Genomic DNA, 20765 nt, shown 5'->3' with positions numbered 1-20765 from the left:
TGATTATGAACAGAAGCTGTCGTTTGATTGTTACTGAAGTCGAAGATGTTACATTTTTAAAGAAATACAACGGCAACCCAACCTTAAATTATGTTGCATTGATTTAAAAAAAAAAGAAAAAAAAGTAATACCTTTGTTTCATGCTTTAAAAATGTACATAAAAAAACTTTTTAACTTATTTTTGTTTTATTTAATAAGCTTGTTTTCTGAAAATGATCATTATTATGGTATGTGCAATAAAACTATTTGAATATTTTAATAATTATTTATCACAATTTTACTTATTTTGTTATCCAATCATTATTAGTTGTGAAATGCCTTATAATATGCAAACATTCTCATGGAAATATGTCAAATTAATGTGGCTTAGTCTATTTATGCAAATTCCCTTCACTTAATATTGTGCAGTAATGAGTCCGCACACGCCCGCAGACAACAGCATTCCAGTCATGTCAATGTCAGCAGTCTGGAGGAGCGTACAGCACTTTAATTAGGGAAAGTACACCGAATATAGATCATTTAATAACCCATCCAACAGGTAGCCTATCACAAGAGACAACACTTTCCTCACGTCTTTTGTTTTCCCCTTTCTGATCTCTCCCTCCACACATCTCCATTTACATACCATTAAAAACTATGTGACTGCAGGAAGTAAATTATTGAAATGCATTTTTGAGTATTGACCATTAAAGCATTCAAATAGAAAATCGTCCCATTAATGGGCTATTGTCTCATAAGTGAACCCTGCGGTTACAGATTTTGAGGCAGGAAGGAGCCTTTAAATGACAAAATGTTTCGAACACATTAAAATCTATTCAAGCAAAATATCCAAACATTTTTCTGAAAGGTATAAATAATTAATTCACAATCTTTTAAACCTTTTTGCACTATATCATGTGCTTATACAGAATAAAATAGCATTCAATAACCAGCACTCTGTGTGAATGGGAAATTCATCTCCAATAAATCTGTAAGTTTAGATGTAAATGCACCATTAAAGGTATATAATATCTTATGATAGATAGATAGATAGATAGATAGATAGATAGATAGATAGATAGATAGATAGATAGATAGATAGATAGATAGATAGATAGATAGATAGATAGATAGATAGATAGATAGATAGATAGATAGATAGACAACAGAAAAAAATTCTTGCAGTAACTCATGTGAACTAGACTGATGTCATCAGTTCCATGTAATATCTCAGCTGGTCCATGACTATTATACACAGCTGTTAGTGATATATATATCATATATCCATCAATGGTCTTCACAGTGTCTCCTCCCCAGTACACACACACACACACACACACACACACACACACACACACACACACACACACTGTAACACATATAAATACACCCTTCACACACTAGAGAATTCACAGTATGTTCTCCGCTTACGGCCGGAGACAGAGTCTGTCTGCAGGAGCAGGACATCAGTGACACTTTACTGTCCCGTCTCTGTCTGGCACGCACAGAAAATGGACACAAACTCTTTATGCTTTGGTAGGTCCATGTCATGAATCTAAATGTGGGTGATTCAAAAATGTTTGCATGTATTAACTGGTGCCTAATGTTTATAGTTCAGCTTATCAAGCTGAAGAGTTGTACAGATGTTTGCACATTCAAAAAAATATGCCATGATGTCTTCAGAATTTGATGCAGTTAGATTAGTTAAGTTTAATTTAAGTTCAGGGTGTAAAACTTTAGAGAAAGTATATGTTAAAGTTAAAATATCTTTACTGTCATAAAAGTTTAACAGTGTTTAATGAGAGTAAGTGAATAAAAATGAATGAATATCATGCAACTTGAATAATGTAAGTATTAAATTAATATTCATCTTTTCAATTCTTTGTAAACAGGACAATGAAATAAGGAATCAGAGAACCTTTTCAGATTTCTATTATACTGTGTGGTGTGGTTTGGTAATGAAGTTCATGTTCCAAGGTTCTTTTCTTATCATGTAAGGGACTTATTAATTCACACCCCTGCTTTGATTATCAATGAAAGTCAGACTCTTCTGTGTGTTGTCTGCCACCTGCAGGTACATGCGGAAAGTGCATGAGAGGCGTTTATGTTGCTGATCAGGCCTGCCAAGCCATGGGACAAGTGTACCATGACAGCTGCTTCACCTGCTGTGCCTGCGGTGAGGCTCACAGCTCATATGACAGTTCAGATGCATAGAAATATTACACAGGGCCGATGACATCAGTATACAGACACTTTTTTTTATTTCGTGTTGTGTATGTTTAGGCCTACTTACTATACGGAGCCCTCAAACGACATGGTTATGATAAAAAAGAGAATGGAGGAAAGGCAAAGTTACTTGGGGGAATCCAAAACATTTCCAAGAGATTGCAGCAGCATTGACTTTCTTTTCTTCCCATCTCATATTTTTTCCACATCCATGTCCTCTTAGGGTTTTTTTTATAATACTTTTATGAGAGAACGCAAAGTTTCTTGGGGGAACGCAATACTTTTCAGAAAGAACGCAAAGTTTCTAGGGAGAACGAGAGAACGCAAAGTTTCTTGGGGGAACGCAATACTTTTCAGAAAGAACGCAAAGTTTCTAGGGAGAACGAGAGAACGCAAAGTTTCTTGGGGGAACGCAATACTTTTCCGAAAGAACGCAAAGTTTCTAGGGAGAACGAGAGAACGCAAAGTTTCTTGGGGGAACGCAATACTTTTCAGAAAGAACGCAAAGTTTCTAGGGAGAACGAGAGAACGCAAAGTTTCTAGGGGGAACGCAATACTTTTCTGGAAGAACGCAAAGTTTGTAGGGAGAACGAGAGAACGCAAAGTTTCTAGGGAGAACGAGAGAACGCAAAGTTTCTAGGGGGAACGCAATACTTTTCCGAAAGAACGCAAAGTTTCTAGGGAGAACGAGAGAACGCAAAGTTTCTAGGGGGAACGCAATACCTTTCTGAAAGAACGCAAAGTTTCTAGGGAGAACGAGAGAACGCAAAGTTTCTTGGGGGAACGCAATACTTTTCAGAAAGAACGCAAAGTTTCTAGGGAGAACGAGAGAACGCAAAGTTTCTAGGGGGAACGCAATACTTTTCCGGAAGAACGCAAAGTTTCTAGGGAGAACGAGAGAACGCAAAGTTTCTAGGGAGAACGAGAGAACGCAAAGTTTCTAGGGGGACGCAATACTTTTCCGAAAGAACGCAAAGTTTCTAGGGAGAACGAGAGAACGCAAAGTTTCTAGGGGGAACGCAATACTTTTCCGGAAGAACAGAAAGTTTCTAGGGAGAACGAGAGAACGCAAAGTTTCTAGGGAGAACGAGAGAACGCAAAGTTTCTAGGGGGAACGCAATACTTTTCTGGAAGAACGCAAAGTTTGTAGGGAGAACGAGAGAACGCAAAGTTTCTAGGGAGAACGAGAGAACGCAAAGTTTCTAGGGGGAACGCAATACTTTTCCGAAAGAACGCAAAGTTTCTAGGGAGAACGAGAGAACGCAAAGTTTCTAAGGGGAACGCAATACTTTTCCGAAAGAACGCAAAGTTTCTAGGGAGAACGAGAGAACGCAAAGTTTCTAGGGGGAACGCAATACTTTTCCGAAAGAACGCAAAGTTTCTAGGGAGAACGAGAGAACGCAAAGTTTCTAAGGGGAACGCAATACTTTTCCGAAAGAACGCAAAGTTTCTAGGGAGAACGAGAGAACGCAAAGTTTCTAGGGGGAACGCAATACTTTTCTGGAAGAACGCAAAGTTTGTAGGGAGAACGAGAGAACGCAAAGTTTCTAGGGAGAACGAGAGAACGCAAAGTTTCTAGGGGGAACGCAATACTTTTCCGAAAGAACGCAAAGTTTCTAGGGAGAACGAGAGAACGCAAAGTTTCTAGGGGGAACGCAATACCTTTCTGAAAGAACGCAAAGTTTCTAGGGAGAACGAGAGAACGCAAAGTTTCTTGGGGGAACGCAATACTTTTCAGAAAGAACGCAAAGTTTCTAGGGAGAACGAGAGAACGCAAAGTTTCTAGGGGGAACGCAATACTTTTCCGGAAGAACGCAAAGTTTCTTGGGAGAACGAGAGAACGCAAAGTTTCTAGGGAGAACGAGAGAACGCAAAGTTTCTAGGGGGACGCAATACTTTTCCGAAAGAACGCAAAGTTTCTAGGGAGAACGAGAGAACGCAAAGTTTCTAGGGGGAACGCAATACTTTTCCGGAAGAACAGAAAGTTTCTAGGGAGAACGAGAGAACGCAAAGTTTCTAGGGAGAACGAGAGAACGCAAAGTTTCTAGGGGGAACGAGAGAACGCAAAGTTTATAGGGGGAACGAGAGAACGCAAAGTTTCTAGGGGGAACGCAATACTTTTCCGAAAGAACGCAAAGTTTCTAGGGGGAACGAGAGAACGCAAAGTTTCTAGGGGGAACGAGAGAACGCAAAGTTTATAGGGGGAACGCAATACTTTTCCGAAAGAACGCAAAGTTTCTAGGGGGAACGAGAGAACGCAAAGTTTCTAGGGGGAGCGCAATACTTTTCCGAAAGAACGCAAAGTTTCTAGGGAGAACGAGAGAACGCGAAGTTTCTAGGGGGAGTGAAATACTTTTCCGAAAGAACGCAAAGTTTCTAGGGAGAACGAGAGAATGCAAAGTTTCTTGGGGGAACGCAATACTTTTCAGAAAGAACGCAAAGTTTCTAGGGAGAACGAGAGAACGCAAAGTTTCTAGGGGGAACGCAATACTTTTCCGGAAGAACACAAAGTTTCTAGGGAGAACGAGAGAACGCAAAGTTTCTAGGGGGAACGCAGTACTTTTCCGGAAGAACGCAAAGTTTCTAGGGAGAACGAGAGAATGCAAAGTTTCTAGGGGGAGTGAAATACTTTTCCAAAAGAACGCAAAGTTTCTAGGGAGAACGAGAGAACGCAAAGTTTCTTGGGGGAACGCAATACTTTTCCGGAAGAACGCAAAGTTTCTAGGGAGAACGAGAGAACGCAAAGTTTCTAGGGAGAACGAGAGAACGCAAAGTTTCTAGGGGGAACGCAATACTTTTCCGGAAGAACACAAAGTTTCTAGGGAGACCGAGAGAACGCAAAGTTTCTTGGGGGAACGCAATACTTTTCAGAAAGAACGCAAAGTTTCTAGGGAGAACGAGAGAACGCAAAGTTTCTAGGGGGAACGCAATACTTTTCCGGAAGAACACAAAGTTTCTAGGGAGAACGAGAGAACGCAAAGTTTCTAGGGAGAACGAGAGAACGCAAAGTTTCTAGGGGGAACGCAATACTTTTCCGAAAGAACGCAAAGTTTCTAGGGAGACCGAGAGAACGCAAAGTTTCTTGGGGGAACGCAATACTTTTCAGAAAGAACGCAAAGTTTCTAGGGAGAACGAGAGAAGGCAAAGTTTCTAGGGGGAACGCAATACTTTTCCGGAAGAACGCAAAGTTTCTAGGGAGAACGAGAGAACGCAAAGTTTCTAGGGAGAACGAGAGAACGCAAAGTTTCTAGGGGGAACGCAATACTTTTCCGGAAGAACACAAAGTTTCTAGGGAGAACGAGAGAACGCAAAGTTTCTAGGGGGAACGCAGTACTTTTCCGGAAGAACGCAAAGTTTCTAGGGAGAACGAGAGAACGCAAAGTTTCTAGGGAGAACGAGAGAACACAAAGTTTCTAAGGGGAACGCAATACTTTTCCGAAAGAACGCAAAGTTTCTAGGGAGAACGAGAGAACGCAAAGTTTCTAGGGGGAACGCAATACTTTTCTGGAAGAACGCAAAGTTTGTAGGGAGAACGAGAGAACGCAAAGTTTCTAGGGAGAACGAGAGAACGCAAAGTTTCAAGGGGGAACGCAATACTTTTCCGAAAGAACTCAAAGTTTCTAGGGGGAACGAGAGAACGCAAAGTTTCTAGGGGGAGCGCAATACTTTTCCGAAAGAACGCAAAGTTTCTAGGGAGAACGAGAGAACGCAAAGTTTCTAGGGGGAGCGAAATACTTTTCCGAAAGAACGCAAAGTTTCTAGGGAGAACGAGAGAACGCAAAGTTTCTTGGGGGAACGCAATACTTTTCCGAAAGAACGCAAAGTTTCTAGGGAGAACGAGAGAACGCAAAGTTTCTTGGGGGAACGCAATACTTTTCAGAAAGAACGCAAAGTTTCTAGGGAGAACGAGAGAACGCAAAGTTTCTAGGGGGAACGCAATACTTTTCCGGAAGAACACAAAGTTTCTAGGGAGAACGAGAGAACGCAAAGTTTATAGGGGGAACGCAATACTTTTCCAAAAGAACGCAAAGTTTCTAGGGAGACGAGAGAACGCAAAGTTTCTTGGGGGAACGCAATACTTTTCAGAAAGAACGCAAAGTTTCTAGGGAGAACGAGAGAACGCAAAGTTTCTAGGGGGAACGCAATACTTTTCCGGAAGAACACAAAGTTTCTAGGGAGAACGAGAGAACGCAAAGTTTCTAGGGAGAACGAGAGAACGCAAAGTTTCTAGGGGAACGCAATACTTTTCCGAAAGAACGCAAAGTTTCTAGGGAGACCGAGAGAACGCAAAGTTTCTTGGGGGAACGCAATACTTGTCAGAAAGAACGCAAAGTTTCTAGGGAGAACGAGAGAACGCAAAGTTTCTAGGGGGAGTGAAATACTTTTCCGAAAGAACGCAAAGTTTCTAGGGAGACGAGAGAACGCAAAGTTTCTTGGGGGAACGCAATACTTTTCAGAAAGAACGCAAAGTTTCTAGGGAGAACGAGAGAAGGCAAAGTTTCTAGGGGGAACGCAATACTTTTCCGGAAGAACGCAAAGTTTCTAGGGAGAACGAGAGAACGCAAAGTTTCTAGGGAGAACGAGAGAACGCAAAGTTTCTAGGGGGAACGCAATACTTTTCCGGAAGAACACAAAGTTTCTAGGGAGAACGAGAGAACGCAAAGTTTCTAGGGGGAACGCAATACTTTTCCGGAAGAACGCAAAGTTTCTAGGGAGAACGAGAGAACGCAAAGTTTCTAGGGAGAACGAGAGAACAAAGTTTCTAAGGGGAACGCAATACTTTTCCGAAAGAACGCAAAGTTTCTAGGGAGAACGAGAGAACGCAAAGTTTCTAGGGGGAACGCAATACTTTTCTGGAAGAACGCAAAGTTTGTAGGGAGAACGAGAGAACGCAAAGTTTCTAGGGAGAACGAGAGAACGCAAAGTTTCAAGGGGGAACGCAATACTTTTCCGAAAGAACTCAAAGTTTCTAGGGGGAGCGCAATACTTTTCCGAAAGAACGCAAAGTTTCTAGGGAGAACGAGAGAACAAAGTTTCTAGGGGAGCGAAATACTTTTCCGAAAGAACGCAAAGTTTCTAGGGAGAACGAGAGAACTAAAAGTTTCTAGGGGGAGCGAAATACTTTTCCGAAAGAACGCAAAGTTTCTAGGGAGAACGAGAGAACGCAAAGTTTCTTGGGGGAACGCAATACTTTTCAGAAAGAACGCAAAGTTTCTAGGGAGAACGAGAGAACGCAAAGTTTCTAGGGGGAACGCAATACTTTTCCGGAAGAACGCAAAGTTTCTAGGGAGAACGAGAGAACGCAAAGTTTCTAGGGAGAACGAGAGAACGCAAAGTTTCTAGGGGAACGCAATACTTTTCCGGAAGAACGCAAAGTTTCTAGGGAGAACGAGAGAACGCAAAGTTTCTAGGGAGAACGAGAGAACGCAAAGTTTCTAGGGGGAAAGCAATACTTTTCCGGAAGAACACAAAGTTTCTAGGGAGAACGAGAGAACGCAAAGTTTCTAGGGGGAACGCAGTACTTTTCCGGAAGAACGCAAAGTTTCTAGGGAGAACGCAGTACTTTTCCGGAAGAACGCAAAGTTTCTAGGGAGAACGAGAGAACGCAAAGTTTCTAGGGAGAACGAGAGAACGCAAAGTTTCTAAGGGGAACGCAATACTTTTCCGAAAGAACGCAAAGTTTCTAGGGAGAACGAGAGAACGCAAAGTTTCTAGGGGGAACGCAATACTTTTCTGGAAGAACGCAAAGTTTGTAGGGAGAACGAGAGAACGCAAAGTTTCTAGGGGGAACGCAATACTTTTCCGAAAGAACGCAAAGTTTCTAGGGAGAACGAGAGAACGCAAAGTTTCTAGGGGGAACGCAATACTTTTCCGAAAGAATGCAAAGTTTCTAGGGAGAACGAGAGAACGCAAAGTTTCTAGGGGGAACGCAATACTTTTCCGAAGAACGCAAAGTTTCTAGGGAGAACGAGAGAACGCAAAGTTTCTAGGGGGAGCGCAATACTTTTCCGGAAGAACGCAAAGTTTCTAGGGAGAACGAGAGAACGCAAAGTTTCTAGGGAGAACGAGAGAACGCAAAGTTTCTAAGGGGAACGCAGTACTTTTCCGAAAGAACGCAAAGTTTCTAGGGAGAACGAGAGAACGCAAAGTTTCTAGGGGGAGCGCAATACTTTTCCGAAAGAACGCAAAGTTTCTAGGGAGAACGAGAGAACGCAAAGTTTCTAGGGGAGCGCAATATTTTTCCGAAAGAACGCAAAGTTTCTAGGGAGAACGAGAGAACGCAAAGTTTCTAGGGGGAACGCAATATTTTCCGAAAGAACGCAAAGTTTCTAGGGAGAACGAGAGAACGCAAAGTTTCTAGGGGGAACACAATACTTTTCCGAAAGAACGCAAAGTTTCTAGGGAGAACGAGAGAACGCAACGTTTCTAGGGGGAACGCAATACTTTTCCGAAAGAACGCAAAGTTTCTAGGGAGAACGAGAGAACTCAAAGTTTCTTGGGGGAACGCAATACTTTTCCGAAAGAACGCAAAGTTTCTAGGGAGAACGAGAGAACTCAAAGTTTCTAGGGGGAGCGCAATACTTTTCCGAAAGAACGCAAAGTTTCTAGGGAGAACGAGAGAACGCAAAGTTTCTAGGGGGAACGCAATACTTTTCAGAAAGAACGCAAAGTTTCTAGGGAGAACGAGAGAACGCAAAGTTTCTAGGGGGAACGCAATACTTTTCCGAAAGAACGCAAAGTTTCTAGGGAGAACGAGAGAACGCAAAGTTTCTAGGGGGAACGCAATACTTTTCCGAAAGAACGCAAAGTTTCTAGGGAGAACGAAAGAACTCAAAGTTTCTTGGGGGAACGAGAGAATGCAAAGTTTCTTGGGGGAACGCAATACTTTTCCAAAAGAATGCAAAGTTTCTAGGGAGAACGAGAGAACGCAAAGTTTCTAGGGGGAACGCAATACTTTTCCGAAAGAACGCAAAGTTTCTAGGGAGAACGAGAGAACGCAAAGTTTCTAGGGGGAACGCAATACTTTTCCGAAAGAACGCAAAGTTTCTAGGGAGAACGAGAGAACTCAAAGTTTCTTGGGGAACGAGAGAATGCAAAGTTTCTTGGGGGAACGCAATACTTTTCCGAAAGAATGCAAAGTTTCTAGGGAGAACGAGAGAACGCAAAGTTTCTTGAGGGAACACAATACTTTTCCGAAAGAACGCAAAGTTTCTAGGGAAAATACAATACTTTTACGAAAGAATGCAAAGTTTCTAGGGAGAACGAGAGAACGCAATACTTTTCCGAAAGAACGCAAAGTTTCTAGGGAGAACGAGAGAACGCAAAGTTTCTTGGGGGAACGCAATACTTTTCCGAAAGAACGCAAAGTTTCTAGGGAGAACGAGAGAACGCAAAGTTTCTTGAGGGAACACAATACTTTTCCGAAAGAACGCAAAGTTTCTAGGGAAAATGCAATACTTTTACGAAAGAATGCAAAGTTTCTAGGGAGAACGAGAGAACGCAAAGTTTCTAGGGGGAACGCAATACTTTTCCGGAAGAACACAAAGTTTCTAGGGAGAACGAGAGAACGCAAAGTTTCTAGGGGGAACGCAATACTTTTCCGAAAGAACGCAAAGTTTCTAGGGGGAACGCAATACTTTTCCGAAAGAATGCAAAGTTTCTAGGGAGAACGAGAGAACGCAAAGTTTTTTGGGGGAACGCAATACTTTTCCGAAAGAACGCAAAGTTTCTAGGGAGAACGAGAGAACGCAAAGTTTCTTGGGGGAGCGCAATACTTTTCCGAAAGAACGCAAAGTTTCTAGGGAGAACGAGAGAACGCAAAGTTTCTTGGGGGAGCGCAATACTTTTCCGAAAGAACGCAAAGTTTCTAGGGAGAACGAGAGAACGCAAAGTTTCTTGGGGGAGCGCAATACTTTTCCGAAAGAACGCAAAGTTTCTAGGGAGAACGAGAGAACGCAAAGTTTCTAGGGGGAGCGCAATACTTTTCCGAAAGAACGCAAAGTTTCTAGGGAGAACGAGAGAACGCAAAGTTTCTAGGGGGAGCGCAATACTTTTCCGAAAGAACGCAAAGTTTCTAGGGAGAACGAGAGAACGCAAAGTTTCTAGGGGGAACGCAATACTGTTCCGAAAGAACGCAAAGTTTCTAGGGAGAACGAGAGAACTCAAAGTTTCTTGGGGGAACGCAATACTTTTCCGAAAGAACGCAAAGTTTCTAGGGAGAACGAGAGAACGCAAAGTTTCTTGGGGGAACGCAATACTTTTCCGAAAGAACGCAAAGTTTCTAGGGAGAACGAGAGAACGCAAAGTTTCTTGGGGGAACACAATACTTTTCCGAAAGAACGTAAAGTTTCTAGGGAAAACGCAATACTTTTACGAAAGAATGCAAAGTTTCTAGGGAGAACGAGAGAACGCAAAGTTTCTCGGGGATCGCAATGATTTTACGAGAGAACGCAAAGTTGGGGAAATGCAATAATTTTACAAGAGAATGCAATAAACTCAAGATCACGTGCATGTTTTCTTTTCTCTTTGACACAGGCCAGAAACTAAAAGGAAAGCAGTTTTATGACTTTTCAGGACGGGTGCTCTGTGAGGAGGATTATTTGGTCTGTGGTCTGGTCTTGTTTATTTCTTGCATTCAATTTAGAGTGTAAGAGTGCTTTTAATGCTTCTTTCTTTTCTAGTATTCCAGCGTCAAGCACTTTGCAGAGGTTTGCACATCCTGTGGATATTTAATCACAGATATGGTCAGTCTGAAAGCCATTTTGAGTGTGTTTAATTAATCTAATGGATCATGTGGCAGGAAACATTAAATAAAATGCACTAAGATGACCTCTGACCCCTTTAGGTGCTCCAGGCTTTGGGAAAGTCCTTCCATCCTGAATGTTTCCGCTGTGTCATCTGTAACGAGGCGCTGGAGGGACAGCCGTTCAGTGTTGACACACAAAAAAAGATATATTGTGTGAAAGACTACCACAGGTGAACAAAACGCTGACATGGACACTTACAGTAAGACGCTTCTGCACAGACAATGAATATATAATCTAATTATAAATTAATGAAAGATTATCTCCAAATTATTATGTCCCCGTCTAATTACATTTTTTAAAATTAAATATTTTAACCATTTATGCTTAAAGTAACTCCAATTATAAGACAAAAACATTTCTCCATTTATTTTGTAGTAACATCAAAATATGTGTGTTTGTATATAATTTGACATAATTTTTCTTGTACAGGTTTCTAGCCCAGACCTGTGCTGTGTGTGAACAGCTCATCCTTCCCACTGAGGTATATCATTATTATTATATTAATTTTGTAAATATCATGTGCAATTTTTATGGTTATCATATTTGATCTCATATACTCTAATGATCATGATTTGAAATAATGATTTGTGTTTATGTCCACAGGGTTCAAATGAGATTGTGCGAGTGATGTCCATGAGCAGAAGCTACCATGTGGCCTGTTATGAAGGAAAAAATTAGATTTAATCACTGTATATTTAATTCAGTGTTTGTTTGTTTTTTGTACCACAGTAAATGCTGATTGTTGACATGATACCATGTTGAAACTTGAATTTAAATACCACGGAATATATCAAAATACCATCTGATATCACTGTACCACATTACTGCAACAATAATATACAGTTGCAAGAAAAAGTATGTGAACCACTTGCAGAATCTGTGAAAATGTTAATAATTTTAACAAAATAAGGGAGATAATACAAAATGCATGTTATTTTTATATTTAGTATAGTCCTGAGTAAGATATTTTATATAAAAGATGTTTACATATAATACACAAGACAAAAAAAATAGCCGAATTTATTAAAATGACCCCATTCTTAAGTACTCTTAATGCATCGTGTTTCCTTCTGGAGCATCAGTGAATGTTTGAACCTTTAAAAGTTGTGTTTGAGTCCTTCAATTGTCCTCAGTGTGAAAAGATGGATCTCAAAATCATACAGTCACTGCTGGAAAGGGTTCAAATATGCAGAAGATGCTGGAAAACTGAAGGATCTGCAGGACCTGGAGGATTTTTCTGAAGAACAGAGTTCAGTTTAACTGCTCAGGACAAACAAGAGACTCATGAACAACCATCACAAAACATCCAGGATCATGGATCATCCAGGTAACCACACAGTATTGAGAATCAATGGTTTACAAACTTATGAACTGTGTCATTTTAATAAACTCAGCTATTGTTTTGTCTTATGGATTATATGTAAACATCTTTTATGTAAAATATCTTACTCAGGACAGTACTACATAAAAAAAAAACAAAAAAAAAAAAACATGCATTTTGTATGATCCCTCTTATTTTGTTAAAATTTTGCACATTTTCACAGATTCTGCAAGTGGTTCACATACGTTTTCTTGCAACTGTATATTATAATGTTTGTTCTTTAACTTGTTACCAAACGTTCTGTGTTTTCTTTTTTGACATCATTCATATGTATATATAACAAAAACTGAATAGGATATCTGAATTTGTAATTGTATTTAAATAAAAGTTAATAAAAAGAACTAACTTGTGCTGACTACGGTATCATTTTGTTGAGGACTTTTATTATGACATTACCGGAAGAGGCGGAAGTCGTCTATTGTTTTCAACACTGATTTGACATTTGGCGCGTTCAGAAGAAAGTTTAGTGAGTGAGAATCAAGCATCAGTTCTCTTTTATATTATAAGATAATTATTCTCTTATATATAAGATGCATATGTCTCTATAACTGACATGGTCCTTTTCTAGTGAGTCTGAAATGTACGTTGATGTGTTTTCGAAGGAAGTCAAACAGGTTGTTGGATGAGTTTGTGTTTAGAAAAGCGAAGAAATGGATCGATACAATGATGTAAAAATCCTCCTGAAGAAATGGGAACAATCTTTCTTCCAAACAAACAGCAGAAAGCCCAATAAGGTATGGGGTAGTGTTTATTTTATGTTATGATATCTGTGGTTTTCTTGTCTTGTGTTTTATTGTGTTGTTGTGCTTTATGGTCAGTCTTATGTTTTTTAATATTGTGTTGTTTACTGATATATGTCAGTTACTGTAGATATATTCTATCATTGACATCTGTTTATGTCATTACTAATGTACAAGCATATCTTTTCTTTTGAAGGATGACATTGATAAAGCTCCAGAGGAGACGAGACGTAAGTTTATTTTGTTGTGTTACCTTTGTTGAGCTTTCATACTTTGTTTTTTATTTTTGACCTTTATGTTCTTGTGTTTGCAGAACTTTATAAGGAATACCGGTCTCTTAAAGAAGCCAAAGAAAGAAAGAGCTCAGAGCAGGACGATCAAACAAAACCCCCAGATGAGAGTCACTCATCTACAGCTGTGAGGAGACACATCTACTTCATTTGAACATTCGTCAGCCGTCTTTATAGTTTCTGTAGATCATAACAGTTCCAGTAAATGTCTGCATTCACTGTTTTAAGGGATCGGGATGTTGGGGATCTCACCTCAACCGGAAGAATATGCCGGCTGCTGTGCCAAAGCTCTCATCAGATGATAAAGAGACGCTGAAAGCTTCAGCTCAGTACTTCGGCATGAAGTTGAAGAACAATCTTGGAGCTTTGACAAAGGTGAATATGACTTAGACTGCATCATGAGCTGTGTGTTACTGCTTAAAAAATACTTTATCCCAATATTTTTTAGTCTTTTGACAATGTGATATTTTAACGGATTTTACGTAGTTTCAAAAAGAAAAAGGTAACAAATAATAAAATAATAAAATTAAAAATAATCAGTGCAAACAGAGACTTTTTATAAATAATCAAAAACAATTTTCAATAATTATAAATATTACAAAACTTTTTTTTTAAGTAAGTTTTTTTTAAGCTTTTGAAACAATTAAACAATTGTATGTATTTAATGTAGTTTATTACTGCATATTATTATATGGGTAAACATTAAGAAATGTTTCAAATGATTTTAACAATATTTAATGTATTGTGATATTTTCAATTATTTTTGTTTAAGTGTTTATCTCTAGCTATAAAATACAGTAAAAATGCCATTGCAAATAATCAATCTTAATCAGTGGAAACAGCTCTTTAATTTAATTTAATTTAATTTAATTTAATTTAATTTAATTTAATTTAATTTAATGCTGTCAAACGATTAGTTGTGATTAATTGCATCCAAAATAAAAGTTTGCATTTCATTTGCAAAAACAGATAACTGTTTTTATTCTCACAAAACGTGTTCTTTTGTTGTGCATTCCAAGTAATATCAATCTAACTGCAGTTGGGTTATTTTGATTAAGTAATAATATCTCCAAAAATTACAGGTAACTTACAAAATTAAAATTCATTGAAAGTATATATTTTTTATATATTAAAAGTTTGCTTTTAGCAAAAGCAGATAACTTTCACAAACTTTAATTTTGGATGTGATTAATTGCGATTAATCGTTTGACATAACTAATTTTAATTTAATTTAGAAGAGGAATAATTTTATAAGAATATGTAACTAAAAAAAAAAATCTGCTTTTTGTTCTATTGGTAAACATATTTAGAAAAAAATTTCCACTGATTATGATTTATGGTTGATTAATGGTTGTAATGATGTCTTTACTGCATTGAAATACTTGCATTTCACAACTGTAACATTAATGTCTGTAGAATTTCTGTTGTCTTATTTTCTTGTCTAAATTCCAGGAACGATCATTTTCTCTGAAAAAAGCTACAACCCCTCGCCGAACACCAACCAAACCACTGCAGGACACTCCAAACTCCAGCGCAGCACTGACAGATGTAGAGACTCACACACCGAAGTCAGCCAACACGCGTCCAGACCCCAGCGCTCCTCCTGTACAGACGGCCAGCACGGAGGTTGAGGACGAGCCATCGGATCCCTTCCCTTCGGTAACCCCCTCCAAATCCTGGTCTCCAGCTGTGGGCTCCGCACACAAGAGCATGGAGAGGGTCCAGTACCTGAGGCAGTCAATGACCAAGAGGATTTCCTCTGTGGACAGCGGCTGGCTTGCACGGTGCCAGGTCTTCGATGAGGTGGAGGAACCTCAGAAACCTGTTGCAGGGAATTCAGAGCTGACGATAAATGAGAATAGTTGTTTATCACCTACTGTTAGAAGCGAAACAGTGTTGAATCAGGGTCAAACATCTCCAAAGACTTCATTGAAGAAGAGTAAATCTTCCTTGTCAGAGGACGGGGCACAGAAAAGTCCAGTAGCATCTTCAGTAAGGGACATTGTGCTGCTGGATGCAACATTGGGCTCCCCGGGCCCTCATGGTGAACAGGTATATCAAAAAGACACTGCAGCTCTCACTGGAGATGATGAGATGTGTTCAGAGGAGCCCAAATCTCCTGTAAAAGCTAAGAAACGCAAACCCAGGGCCAGAAAAGATCAAGATTTGGGTGAAAAACCACAGGCCGAAGGTGGCAAGAAAACAAAAGGTCGAAAAAGACAAAGGGAGGGTGACGATGTGGACGAATCTGAGGAGCAGGAAGGCGGAGTGAAAAAGAGAAGGAGAACTAAGAAAGGAGAGGCAGCTGGGGAGGATCAGCCCAAAAAAGGAGGGAAGAGGAAAGGAAAAGTCAATGAGGAGGAGGAAGATGATGATGTCAGCTCAGAGAAAAAGAAAACCCAGAAACAAGCGATTCCTCAGGAGAATCTGCTGGGAGAGGTGGATGAGGTGGAGGCCAGAGCTGCTGCGTACACGATGAAGAACACTGCCAGGGCGAGGTGGGTACCATAAACATTAGGGCTGGGACAATAAATCAATGCTTTGCGAATCGAAAAATGATTCCGCATCGATTCTGAGATTTTCTGAATGCATCGTGATTCTTTCTCGAATTGATTCTGAGCTTAGTTTTTAACAGCAGATGGCACTGCGTGCGTTAGAAACTTACAAACTCTGCTAGCTTCCAATTCCTCACACACACCACTTGAACCTTCTATTAAATAATCATTCATAAAGTTCAAAAAGGTGGAAGTGAATTACAGGGGTGTTTACACTAATATTGCATCATAAAAGCATTCTGAGGTGCAAGTACTTTCTCAGACTCAGACGAATGTATGAGCGCTCTTCTTCTTGAGCATTTGAGCGTGCGGTTAAAAACTAGCTTAGAGCGCCATCTGCTGTTAAAAACTAAACTCAGAATCGATTCATAGAGAATTGCGATGCATTTGGAAAATCTCAGAATTGATCCACGAATTGCAATGCATTGTTTTATTGTTCCAGTCCTAGTAAACGTTTCAATAATTGTCACATTTTTATGTTTTACTGATGTATTGTTCTCATCTTGAACCAGGCCTACCAAAAACACAGATGGGAACTTTGTGAAAATCAATTTGAAGAAGAAGTCCCATGTCAAAGGGTTTGCTTTGAGAGGGGCCGCACTGAGGAAACAGGTCAGTTGATATCATTTTAGGTCAAACATCTAGGATCTTATTTTAATGAATAGTTCAACCAAAAAGGAAAATTGTCATCATGTACTAAATCGTTTTGTTGCTCTAAACACATTTGATTTACATTCTACAGTGAAACACAAATACAGATTTTTTTTTAATAAACTTGAGGAGCCATTTTTACTGTCACAGCATATAGTTACCATAGCTCCTAAAAAGAACAAAAAAGCACAATAAAAATAGTCAGAATGACACGTGTATTACACCATAAGTCTTAAGATGTCATAAAATAGATGTCATTTAAGTAATAAGTCTTTTCCCTGCATCATAGCTCTAAACTTTTGCCGTGTGGCATTGCTGAAGTCAGATTTGATGTATCTTGAGATTTCAAGCTATTTTTCTGCAATTTTTCTTTATTTGTTTTGTTTTTTTATCTGATTTTTCACATTTTTGCTTAAATAATTCCTAAAAGAATGTTGTTAGGAACCTCACAAAGAGGGATGTGATTTTTATTTAAACAGATTTTCTGACCAGAAGTATGACCCACATGAATTGTGTAAATCCGAAGGAAACTCGCCAACCATCTTATCAAATTTGTTATGAGAATTGTTTGTAATATTTTGCCAATATTTTTTGTAACAAAAAAGAAACTCTTAAGGTCTTCTGGCAGTTCTAAACTTTTTTTTAAAGAAATAAATAAAACCAAATAAATTCATGCAGACATAAATATTAGTAGGCTATTTTAATTTTACTTTTTTTTTTTTTGTAAAATATTATTATTATTAAATACTTTTGATTTTTTTATTTTATAGTACAGTGGTATTATTGCAATAATATTTATTAATTTCATTTTTATCATTTAAATAATTAAACCAGTTCATGTGCAGTTCATGTATGTGCTTTTGTCAATGTTTTATAATTGCAGATGTACATGCAGAAGTTCCAGCTGAAGGGCGAACGGTTTGGAGGTGGATTCGGCAGGGGCAGGGGGCGTTTCGGCGGCTTCAATCGTCAAGGCGACACCTGTTACAAGTGTGGCGGGACAGGTCACTGGGCACGAGACTGTCGAGGAAAAGGTGAGAGGCTGCACAGGTCACATGACTCTGTTCTCATGAATATGCGATTGTGTTAAAGATATCTTGTGCTTGGGTTTGTGTTGCAGCTCCTGTCGTGAGTTCTGCAGAACAGCAGGAAACCCCAGGAGAGGAGGAAGAGTTTGAGCTGCCCACGCTGGAGGAAGTTGCCCGGGCGACAGGAACTCTTCGGTCAGAGCCTATAGGTGGGTCTGCATGGGTCACATACAGGGACCGATGCCATACTGACGGTTGTCAATTGTCACAAAACACCCTAGAAACTCATGATACTGTGTTTAGTGATGTAAATAAACAGGGCTGCCTTTCACTCTGAAAATGACCACACATATATTTATATGAAAGCTTGATTGTTTAACATTTAAAAATGAAGAAATTAAGGTGTAAATATTAGTATTGTAATTTTATGGTCACTTTAATTGTTTCATCAAATACTCTTTATTTTTTATTTTTTAGTACAATAGTATCATTGCAACATACTGTATTTCTTATAATAATATTTTTACTTCAATAATAATCACAAAAAAAAACCCAAAATATTTTATAGTCCTATTGAATGACTCAAAAAAAGAGGTTTGAGTTTAAACATCCTAGTTTTTCCTAATTTGCTCAACCCTAAAATTATTATTTGCACTTTAAAATTAATTTTATTTCCTATGCAGACGCACTTACCAACAAAATTCCCCAATAATTCTAGAATTATTAATTCTTTGTAAATATAGCTATTCAAGTCATCTGGTGAAAATTCCTGTATTATTTTGATATTGGAGAAAAACAAAATTTTGCAATGTTATTTTTTTCCAATATCGTGCAGCCCTACTGGCAACCATAAAAAACATCATAGCAACTGTAAGTGCTAAAATACTTTATATAATACGATATCTTAAAATCTTTCTTACTGCAGTGGCTCCTCCCTGTGTGGGCGGAGACTCTTCTGAGAAGGAGGAGCAGGGGGAGGAGATACTGCTCAACATCATCAGACCAGATTATGAGCGACCTGCCCCTCCTCCACCTATGGAGCCACTCTACACACTAAAGGATGATGGGAAAGTTCAAGGTATTTCACATTAAAGGGCTTTAAGAGCTTTATTCTGTGCAAATGTCATTATTTATTCCCTCTTTTCTCTTGTGATTTTCCACAGATGTCCCTCCAGAGGTGTACGAAGCGCTCCGAGACTTTGGTTACAAGTCCTTCAGGCCTGGCCAGGAGACGGCCATCATGAGAATCCTGTCAGGTGGGAGGAAGTTATTAGAAGCTAGAGGCATTTTATTTAATTTAATGGGTTTTGCTGCTCAGGCAACCAAAAAACTAAATTAATTTGAACTGAAGTGAAGTGTGCACAAATGCTGAGTAAAGCTGGTCCTCTGATCTATCTGTGGTTCTGTTTTCGTTTAGGTCTGTCCACACTGGTGGTTCTGTCCACTGGAATGGGCAAATCTCTGTGCTACCAGCTTCCTGCCTACCTGTACGCCCAGAGGTCAAAGTGCATCACGTTGGTGGTGTCTCCTCTGGTGTCTCTGATGGACGATCAAGTACGTCTGACTCTGCAGTGGGAATTTATTGCTGCCAGCGTATGAAATGAGGCATTGCTGTATTAATTATTCCAACAAATCCAGTGTTTATAATGCGGGAAATTCTCACTCACATTAATTAGATATATTGTGTTGGTGAAAATTATTTAGAGTATTTAGCTTAAACATCTTGTGGAAGGTGAAGCAGCCATTTAAAGTGTTTCTGTTTAATTTTTCATTGTTTGTGAAGCTTTCTGGACTCCCACCGAAGCTTAAAGCCGCCTGCATCCACTCAAACATGTCTCAGAAACAGAGAGAGGCGGCCATTGAGAAGGTACAAAAATATAAAGTACTCTACAAATGATAGTTAGCATCGTGTCTTGTGATAATCATAAAGAATATAGCAATAAATCACATTTAGTTAATGTTTAGTTAACATTTTGTTTAGTTAACAATAACAACACTGGTCCTATCCTGACCAGTAAGTAACAGAATCACACATCAAAACCTTTAGATGTGTGAAATTAATCATCATTTTCACGTCTTGATGCATCTTGATTATTAAGGACAAGGTGTGAGACTGTGAGCGAGTGTGTGTGTCTTAGTTGATGTATGTTATTGTGTGTAGGTGAAGGCCGGTCAGGTGCATGTCCTGCTGTTGTCTCCTGAAGCGCTGGTCGGTGGAGGTCACTCAGGGTCAGGATGTCTCCCTCCTGCAGACCAGCTTCCCCCGGTGGCCTTCGCCTGTATCGACGAGGCTCACTGCGTGTCTGAATGGTCGCACAACTTCCGCCCCTGTTACCTGAGACTGTGCAAGGTGAGTTTCTCAAATGCGTTGGATTTTTCTGCATTCGATCAGTGCAGGATAAATGTGAGTTTGTGTTGCGTAGGTGCTCAGGGATCGGTTGGGTGTGCGTTGTCTGTTGGGTCTCACCGCCACGGCCACTCTGTCCACAGCGCTGGACATCGCCCGACATCTGGACATCAGCGATCAGGACGGGATCGCTGTCCGCTCTGCCGCTGTCCCTCACAACCTCCAGCTGTCCGTGTCTATGGACAGAGACAAAGATCAGGTGCGTTGAGTCTTGTGTTCATCGCTGTTCTGGAACGATGACTGAAACTTTTTATTACTGAAACTTCTTTTGTTTATTGCCTTCTTAATATGAATCGCCTGTTGTGTTCCTTAACTGTAAGTCGCTTTGAATAAAAGTGTCTGCTAAATGAAGTCACACCTCAGAGCAAGTCAGATACAGCTAGTCAACACAAAACCAGCAATTATCAGGATCATATATCAAGTGGATGACAGATTCCAGTTGTTTTGGTGGCATATTTCAACTGATGATTATACAGTTGCAGAGTTTTGAGTATTGTTTTAGTTATAGCACTAAAAATTGATTTGAAACATTGACAAACTTTGCTGTCTTCACAAGCTACAGGACAATTTTGAATTACGAATGATGTCCCAAAAAACAGGGTGTCATGACAATTTTCACACTAATCGTTCAAACGGATTTGTGTAAAAAAAGTTTATCCAAAAAATTCAAAATAGCAGAGAAATTAAACATATTTTATTTT

At 39.5% G+C, this 20765-nt stretch overlaps 2 protein-coding genes across 3 annotated transcripts in view; both read left to right on the top strand.

The window, feature by feature from the left end:
• Window positions 1–1378: 1378 nt before the first annotated feature.
• On the top strand, window positions 1379–11763 carry limd1b (LIM domains containing 1b). The gene is made up of 7 exons (XM_048203717.1): window positions 1379–1515; window positions 2054–2155; window positions 10741–10808; window positions 10887–10949; window positions 11051–11181; window positions 11442–11493; window positions 11616–11763. Exons 1-7 carry the CDS (start codon window positions 1491–1493, stop codon window positions 11688–11690), a joined length of 516 nt encoding a protein of 171 aa, XP_048059674.1. The 5' UTR covers window positions 1379–1490; the 3' UTR covers window positions 11691–11763.
• Window positions 11764–12744: 981 nt separating this feature from the next.
• recql4 (RecQ helicase-like 4) overlaps window positions 12745–20765 on the top strand; it is a 17294-nt gene continuing 9273 nt past the window's right edge. The window contains exons 1-15 of one of the 2 annotated variants that reach the window (XM_048203505.1): window positions 12745–12859; window positions 12996–13127; window positions 13330–13363; window positions 13447–13550; window positions 13652–13798; window positions 14876–15921; window positions 16491–16590; window positions 17513–17663; window positions 17750–17866; window positions 18583–18735; window positions 18821–18913; window positions 19075–19211; window positions 19441–19524; window positions 19819–20007; window positions 20081–20263. In XM_048203505.1, the coding sequence (XP_048059462.1) occupies window positions 13044–13127; window positions 13330–13363; window positions 13447–13550; window positions 13652–13798; window positions 14876–15921; window positions 16491–16590; window positions 17513–17663; window positions 17750–17866; window positions 18583–18735; window positions 18821–18913; window positions 19075–19211; window positions 19441–19524; window positions 19819–20007; window positions 20081–20263 (2622 nt within the window). In that variant the 5' untranslated portion in view covers window positions 12745–12859; window positions 12996–13043. Of the gene's footprint in view, window positions 13128–13329; window positions 13364–13446; window positions 13551–13651; window positions 13799–14875; window positions 15922–16490; window positions 16591–17512; window positions 17664–17749; window positions 17867–18582; window positions 18736–18820; window positions 18914–19074; window positions 19212–19440; window positions 19525–19818; window positions 20008–20080; window positions 20264–20765 lie in introns of both variants that reach the window. The other variant, XM_048203504.1, reaches the window with a different exon arrangement.

Source organism: Megalobrama amblycephala, linkage group LG9 (genome assembly GCF_018812025.1).
Source record: "Megalobrama amblycephala isolate DHTTF-2021 linkage group LG9, ASM1881202v1, whole genome shotgun sequence".
In the NCBI taxonomy this organism is placed as follows: Eukaryota; Metazoa; Chordata; class Actinopteri; order Cypriniformes; family Xenocyprididae; genus Megalobrama; species Megalobrama amblycephala.
Note: the sequence above shows the minus strand (reverse complement) of the source record. Positions and strands in the feature narration are given on the sequence as shown.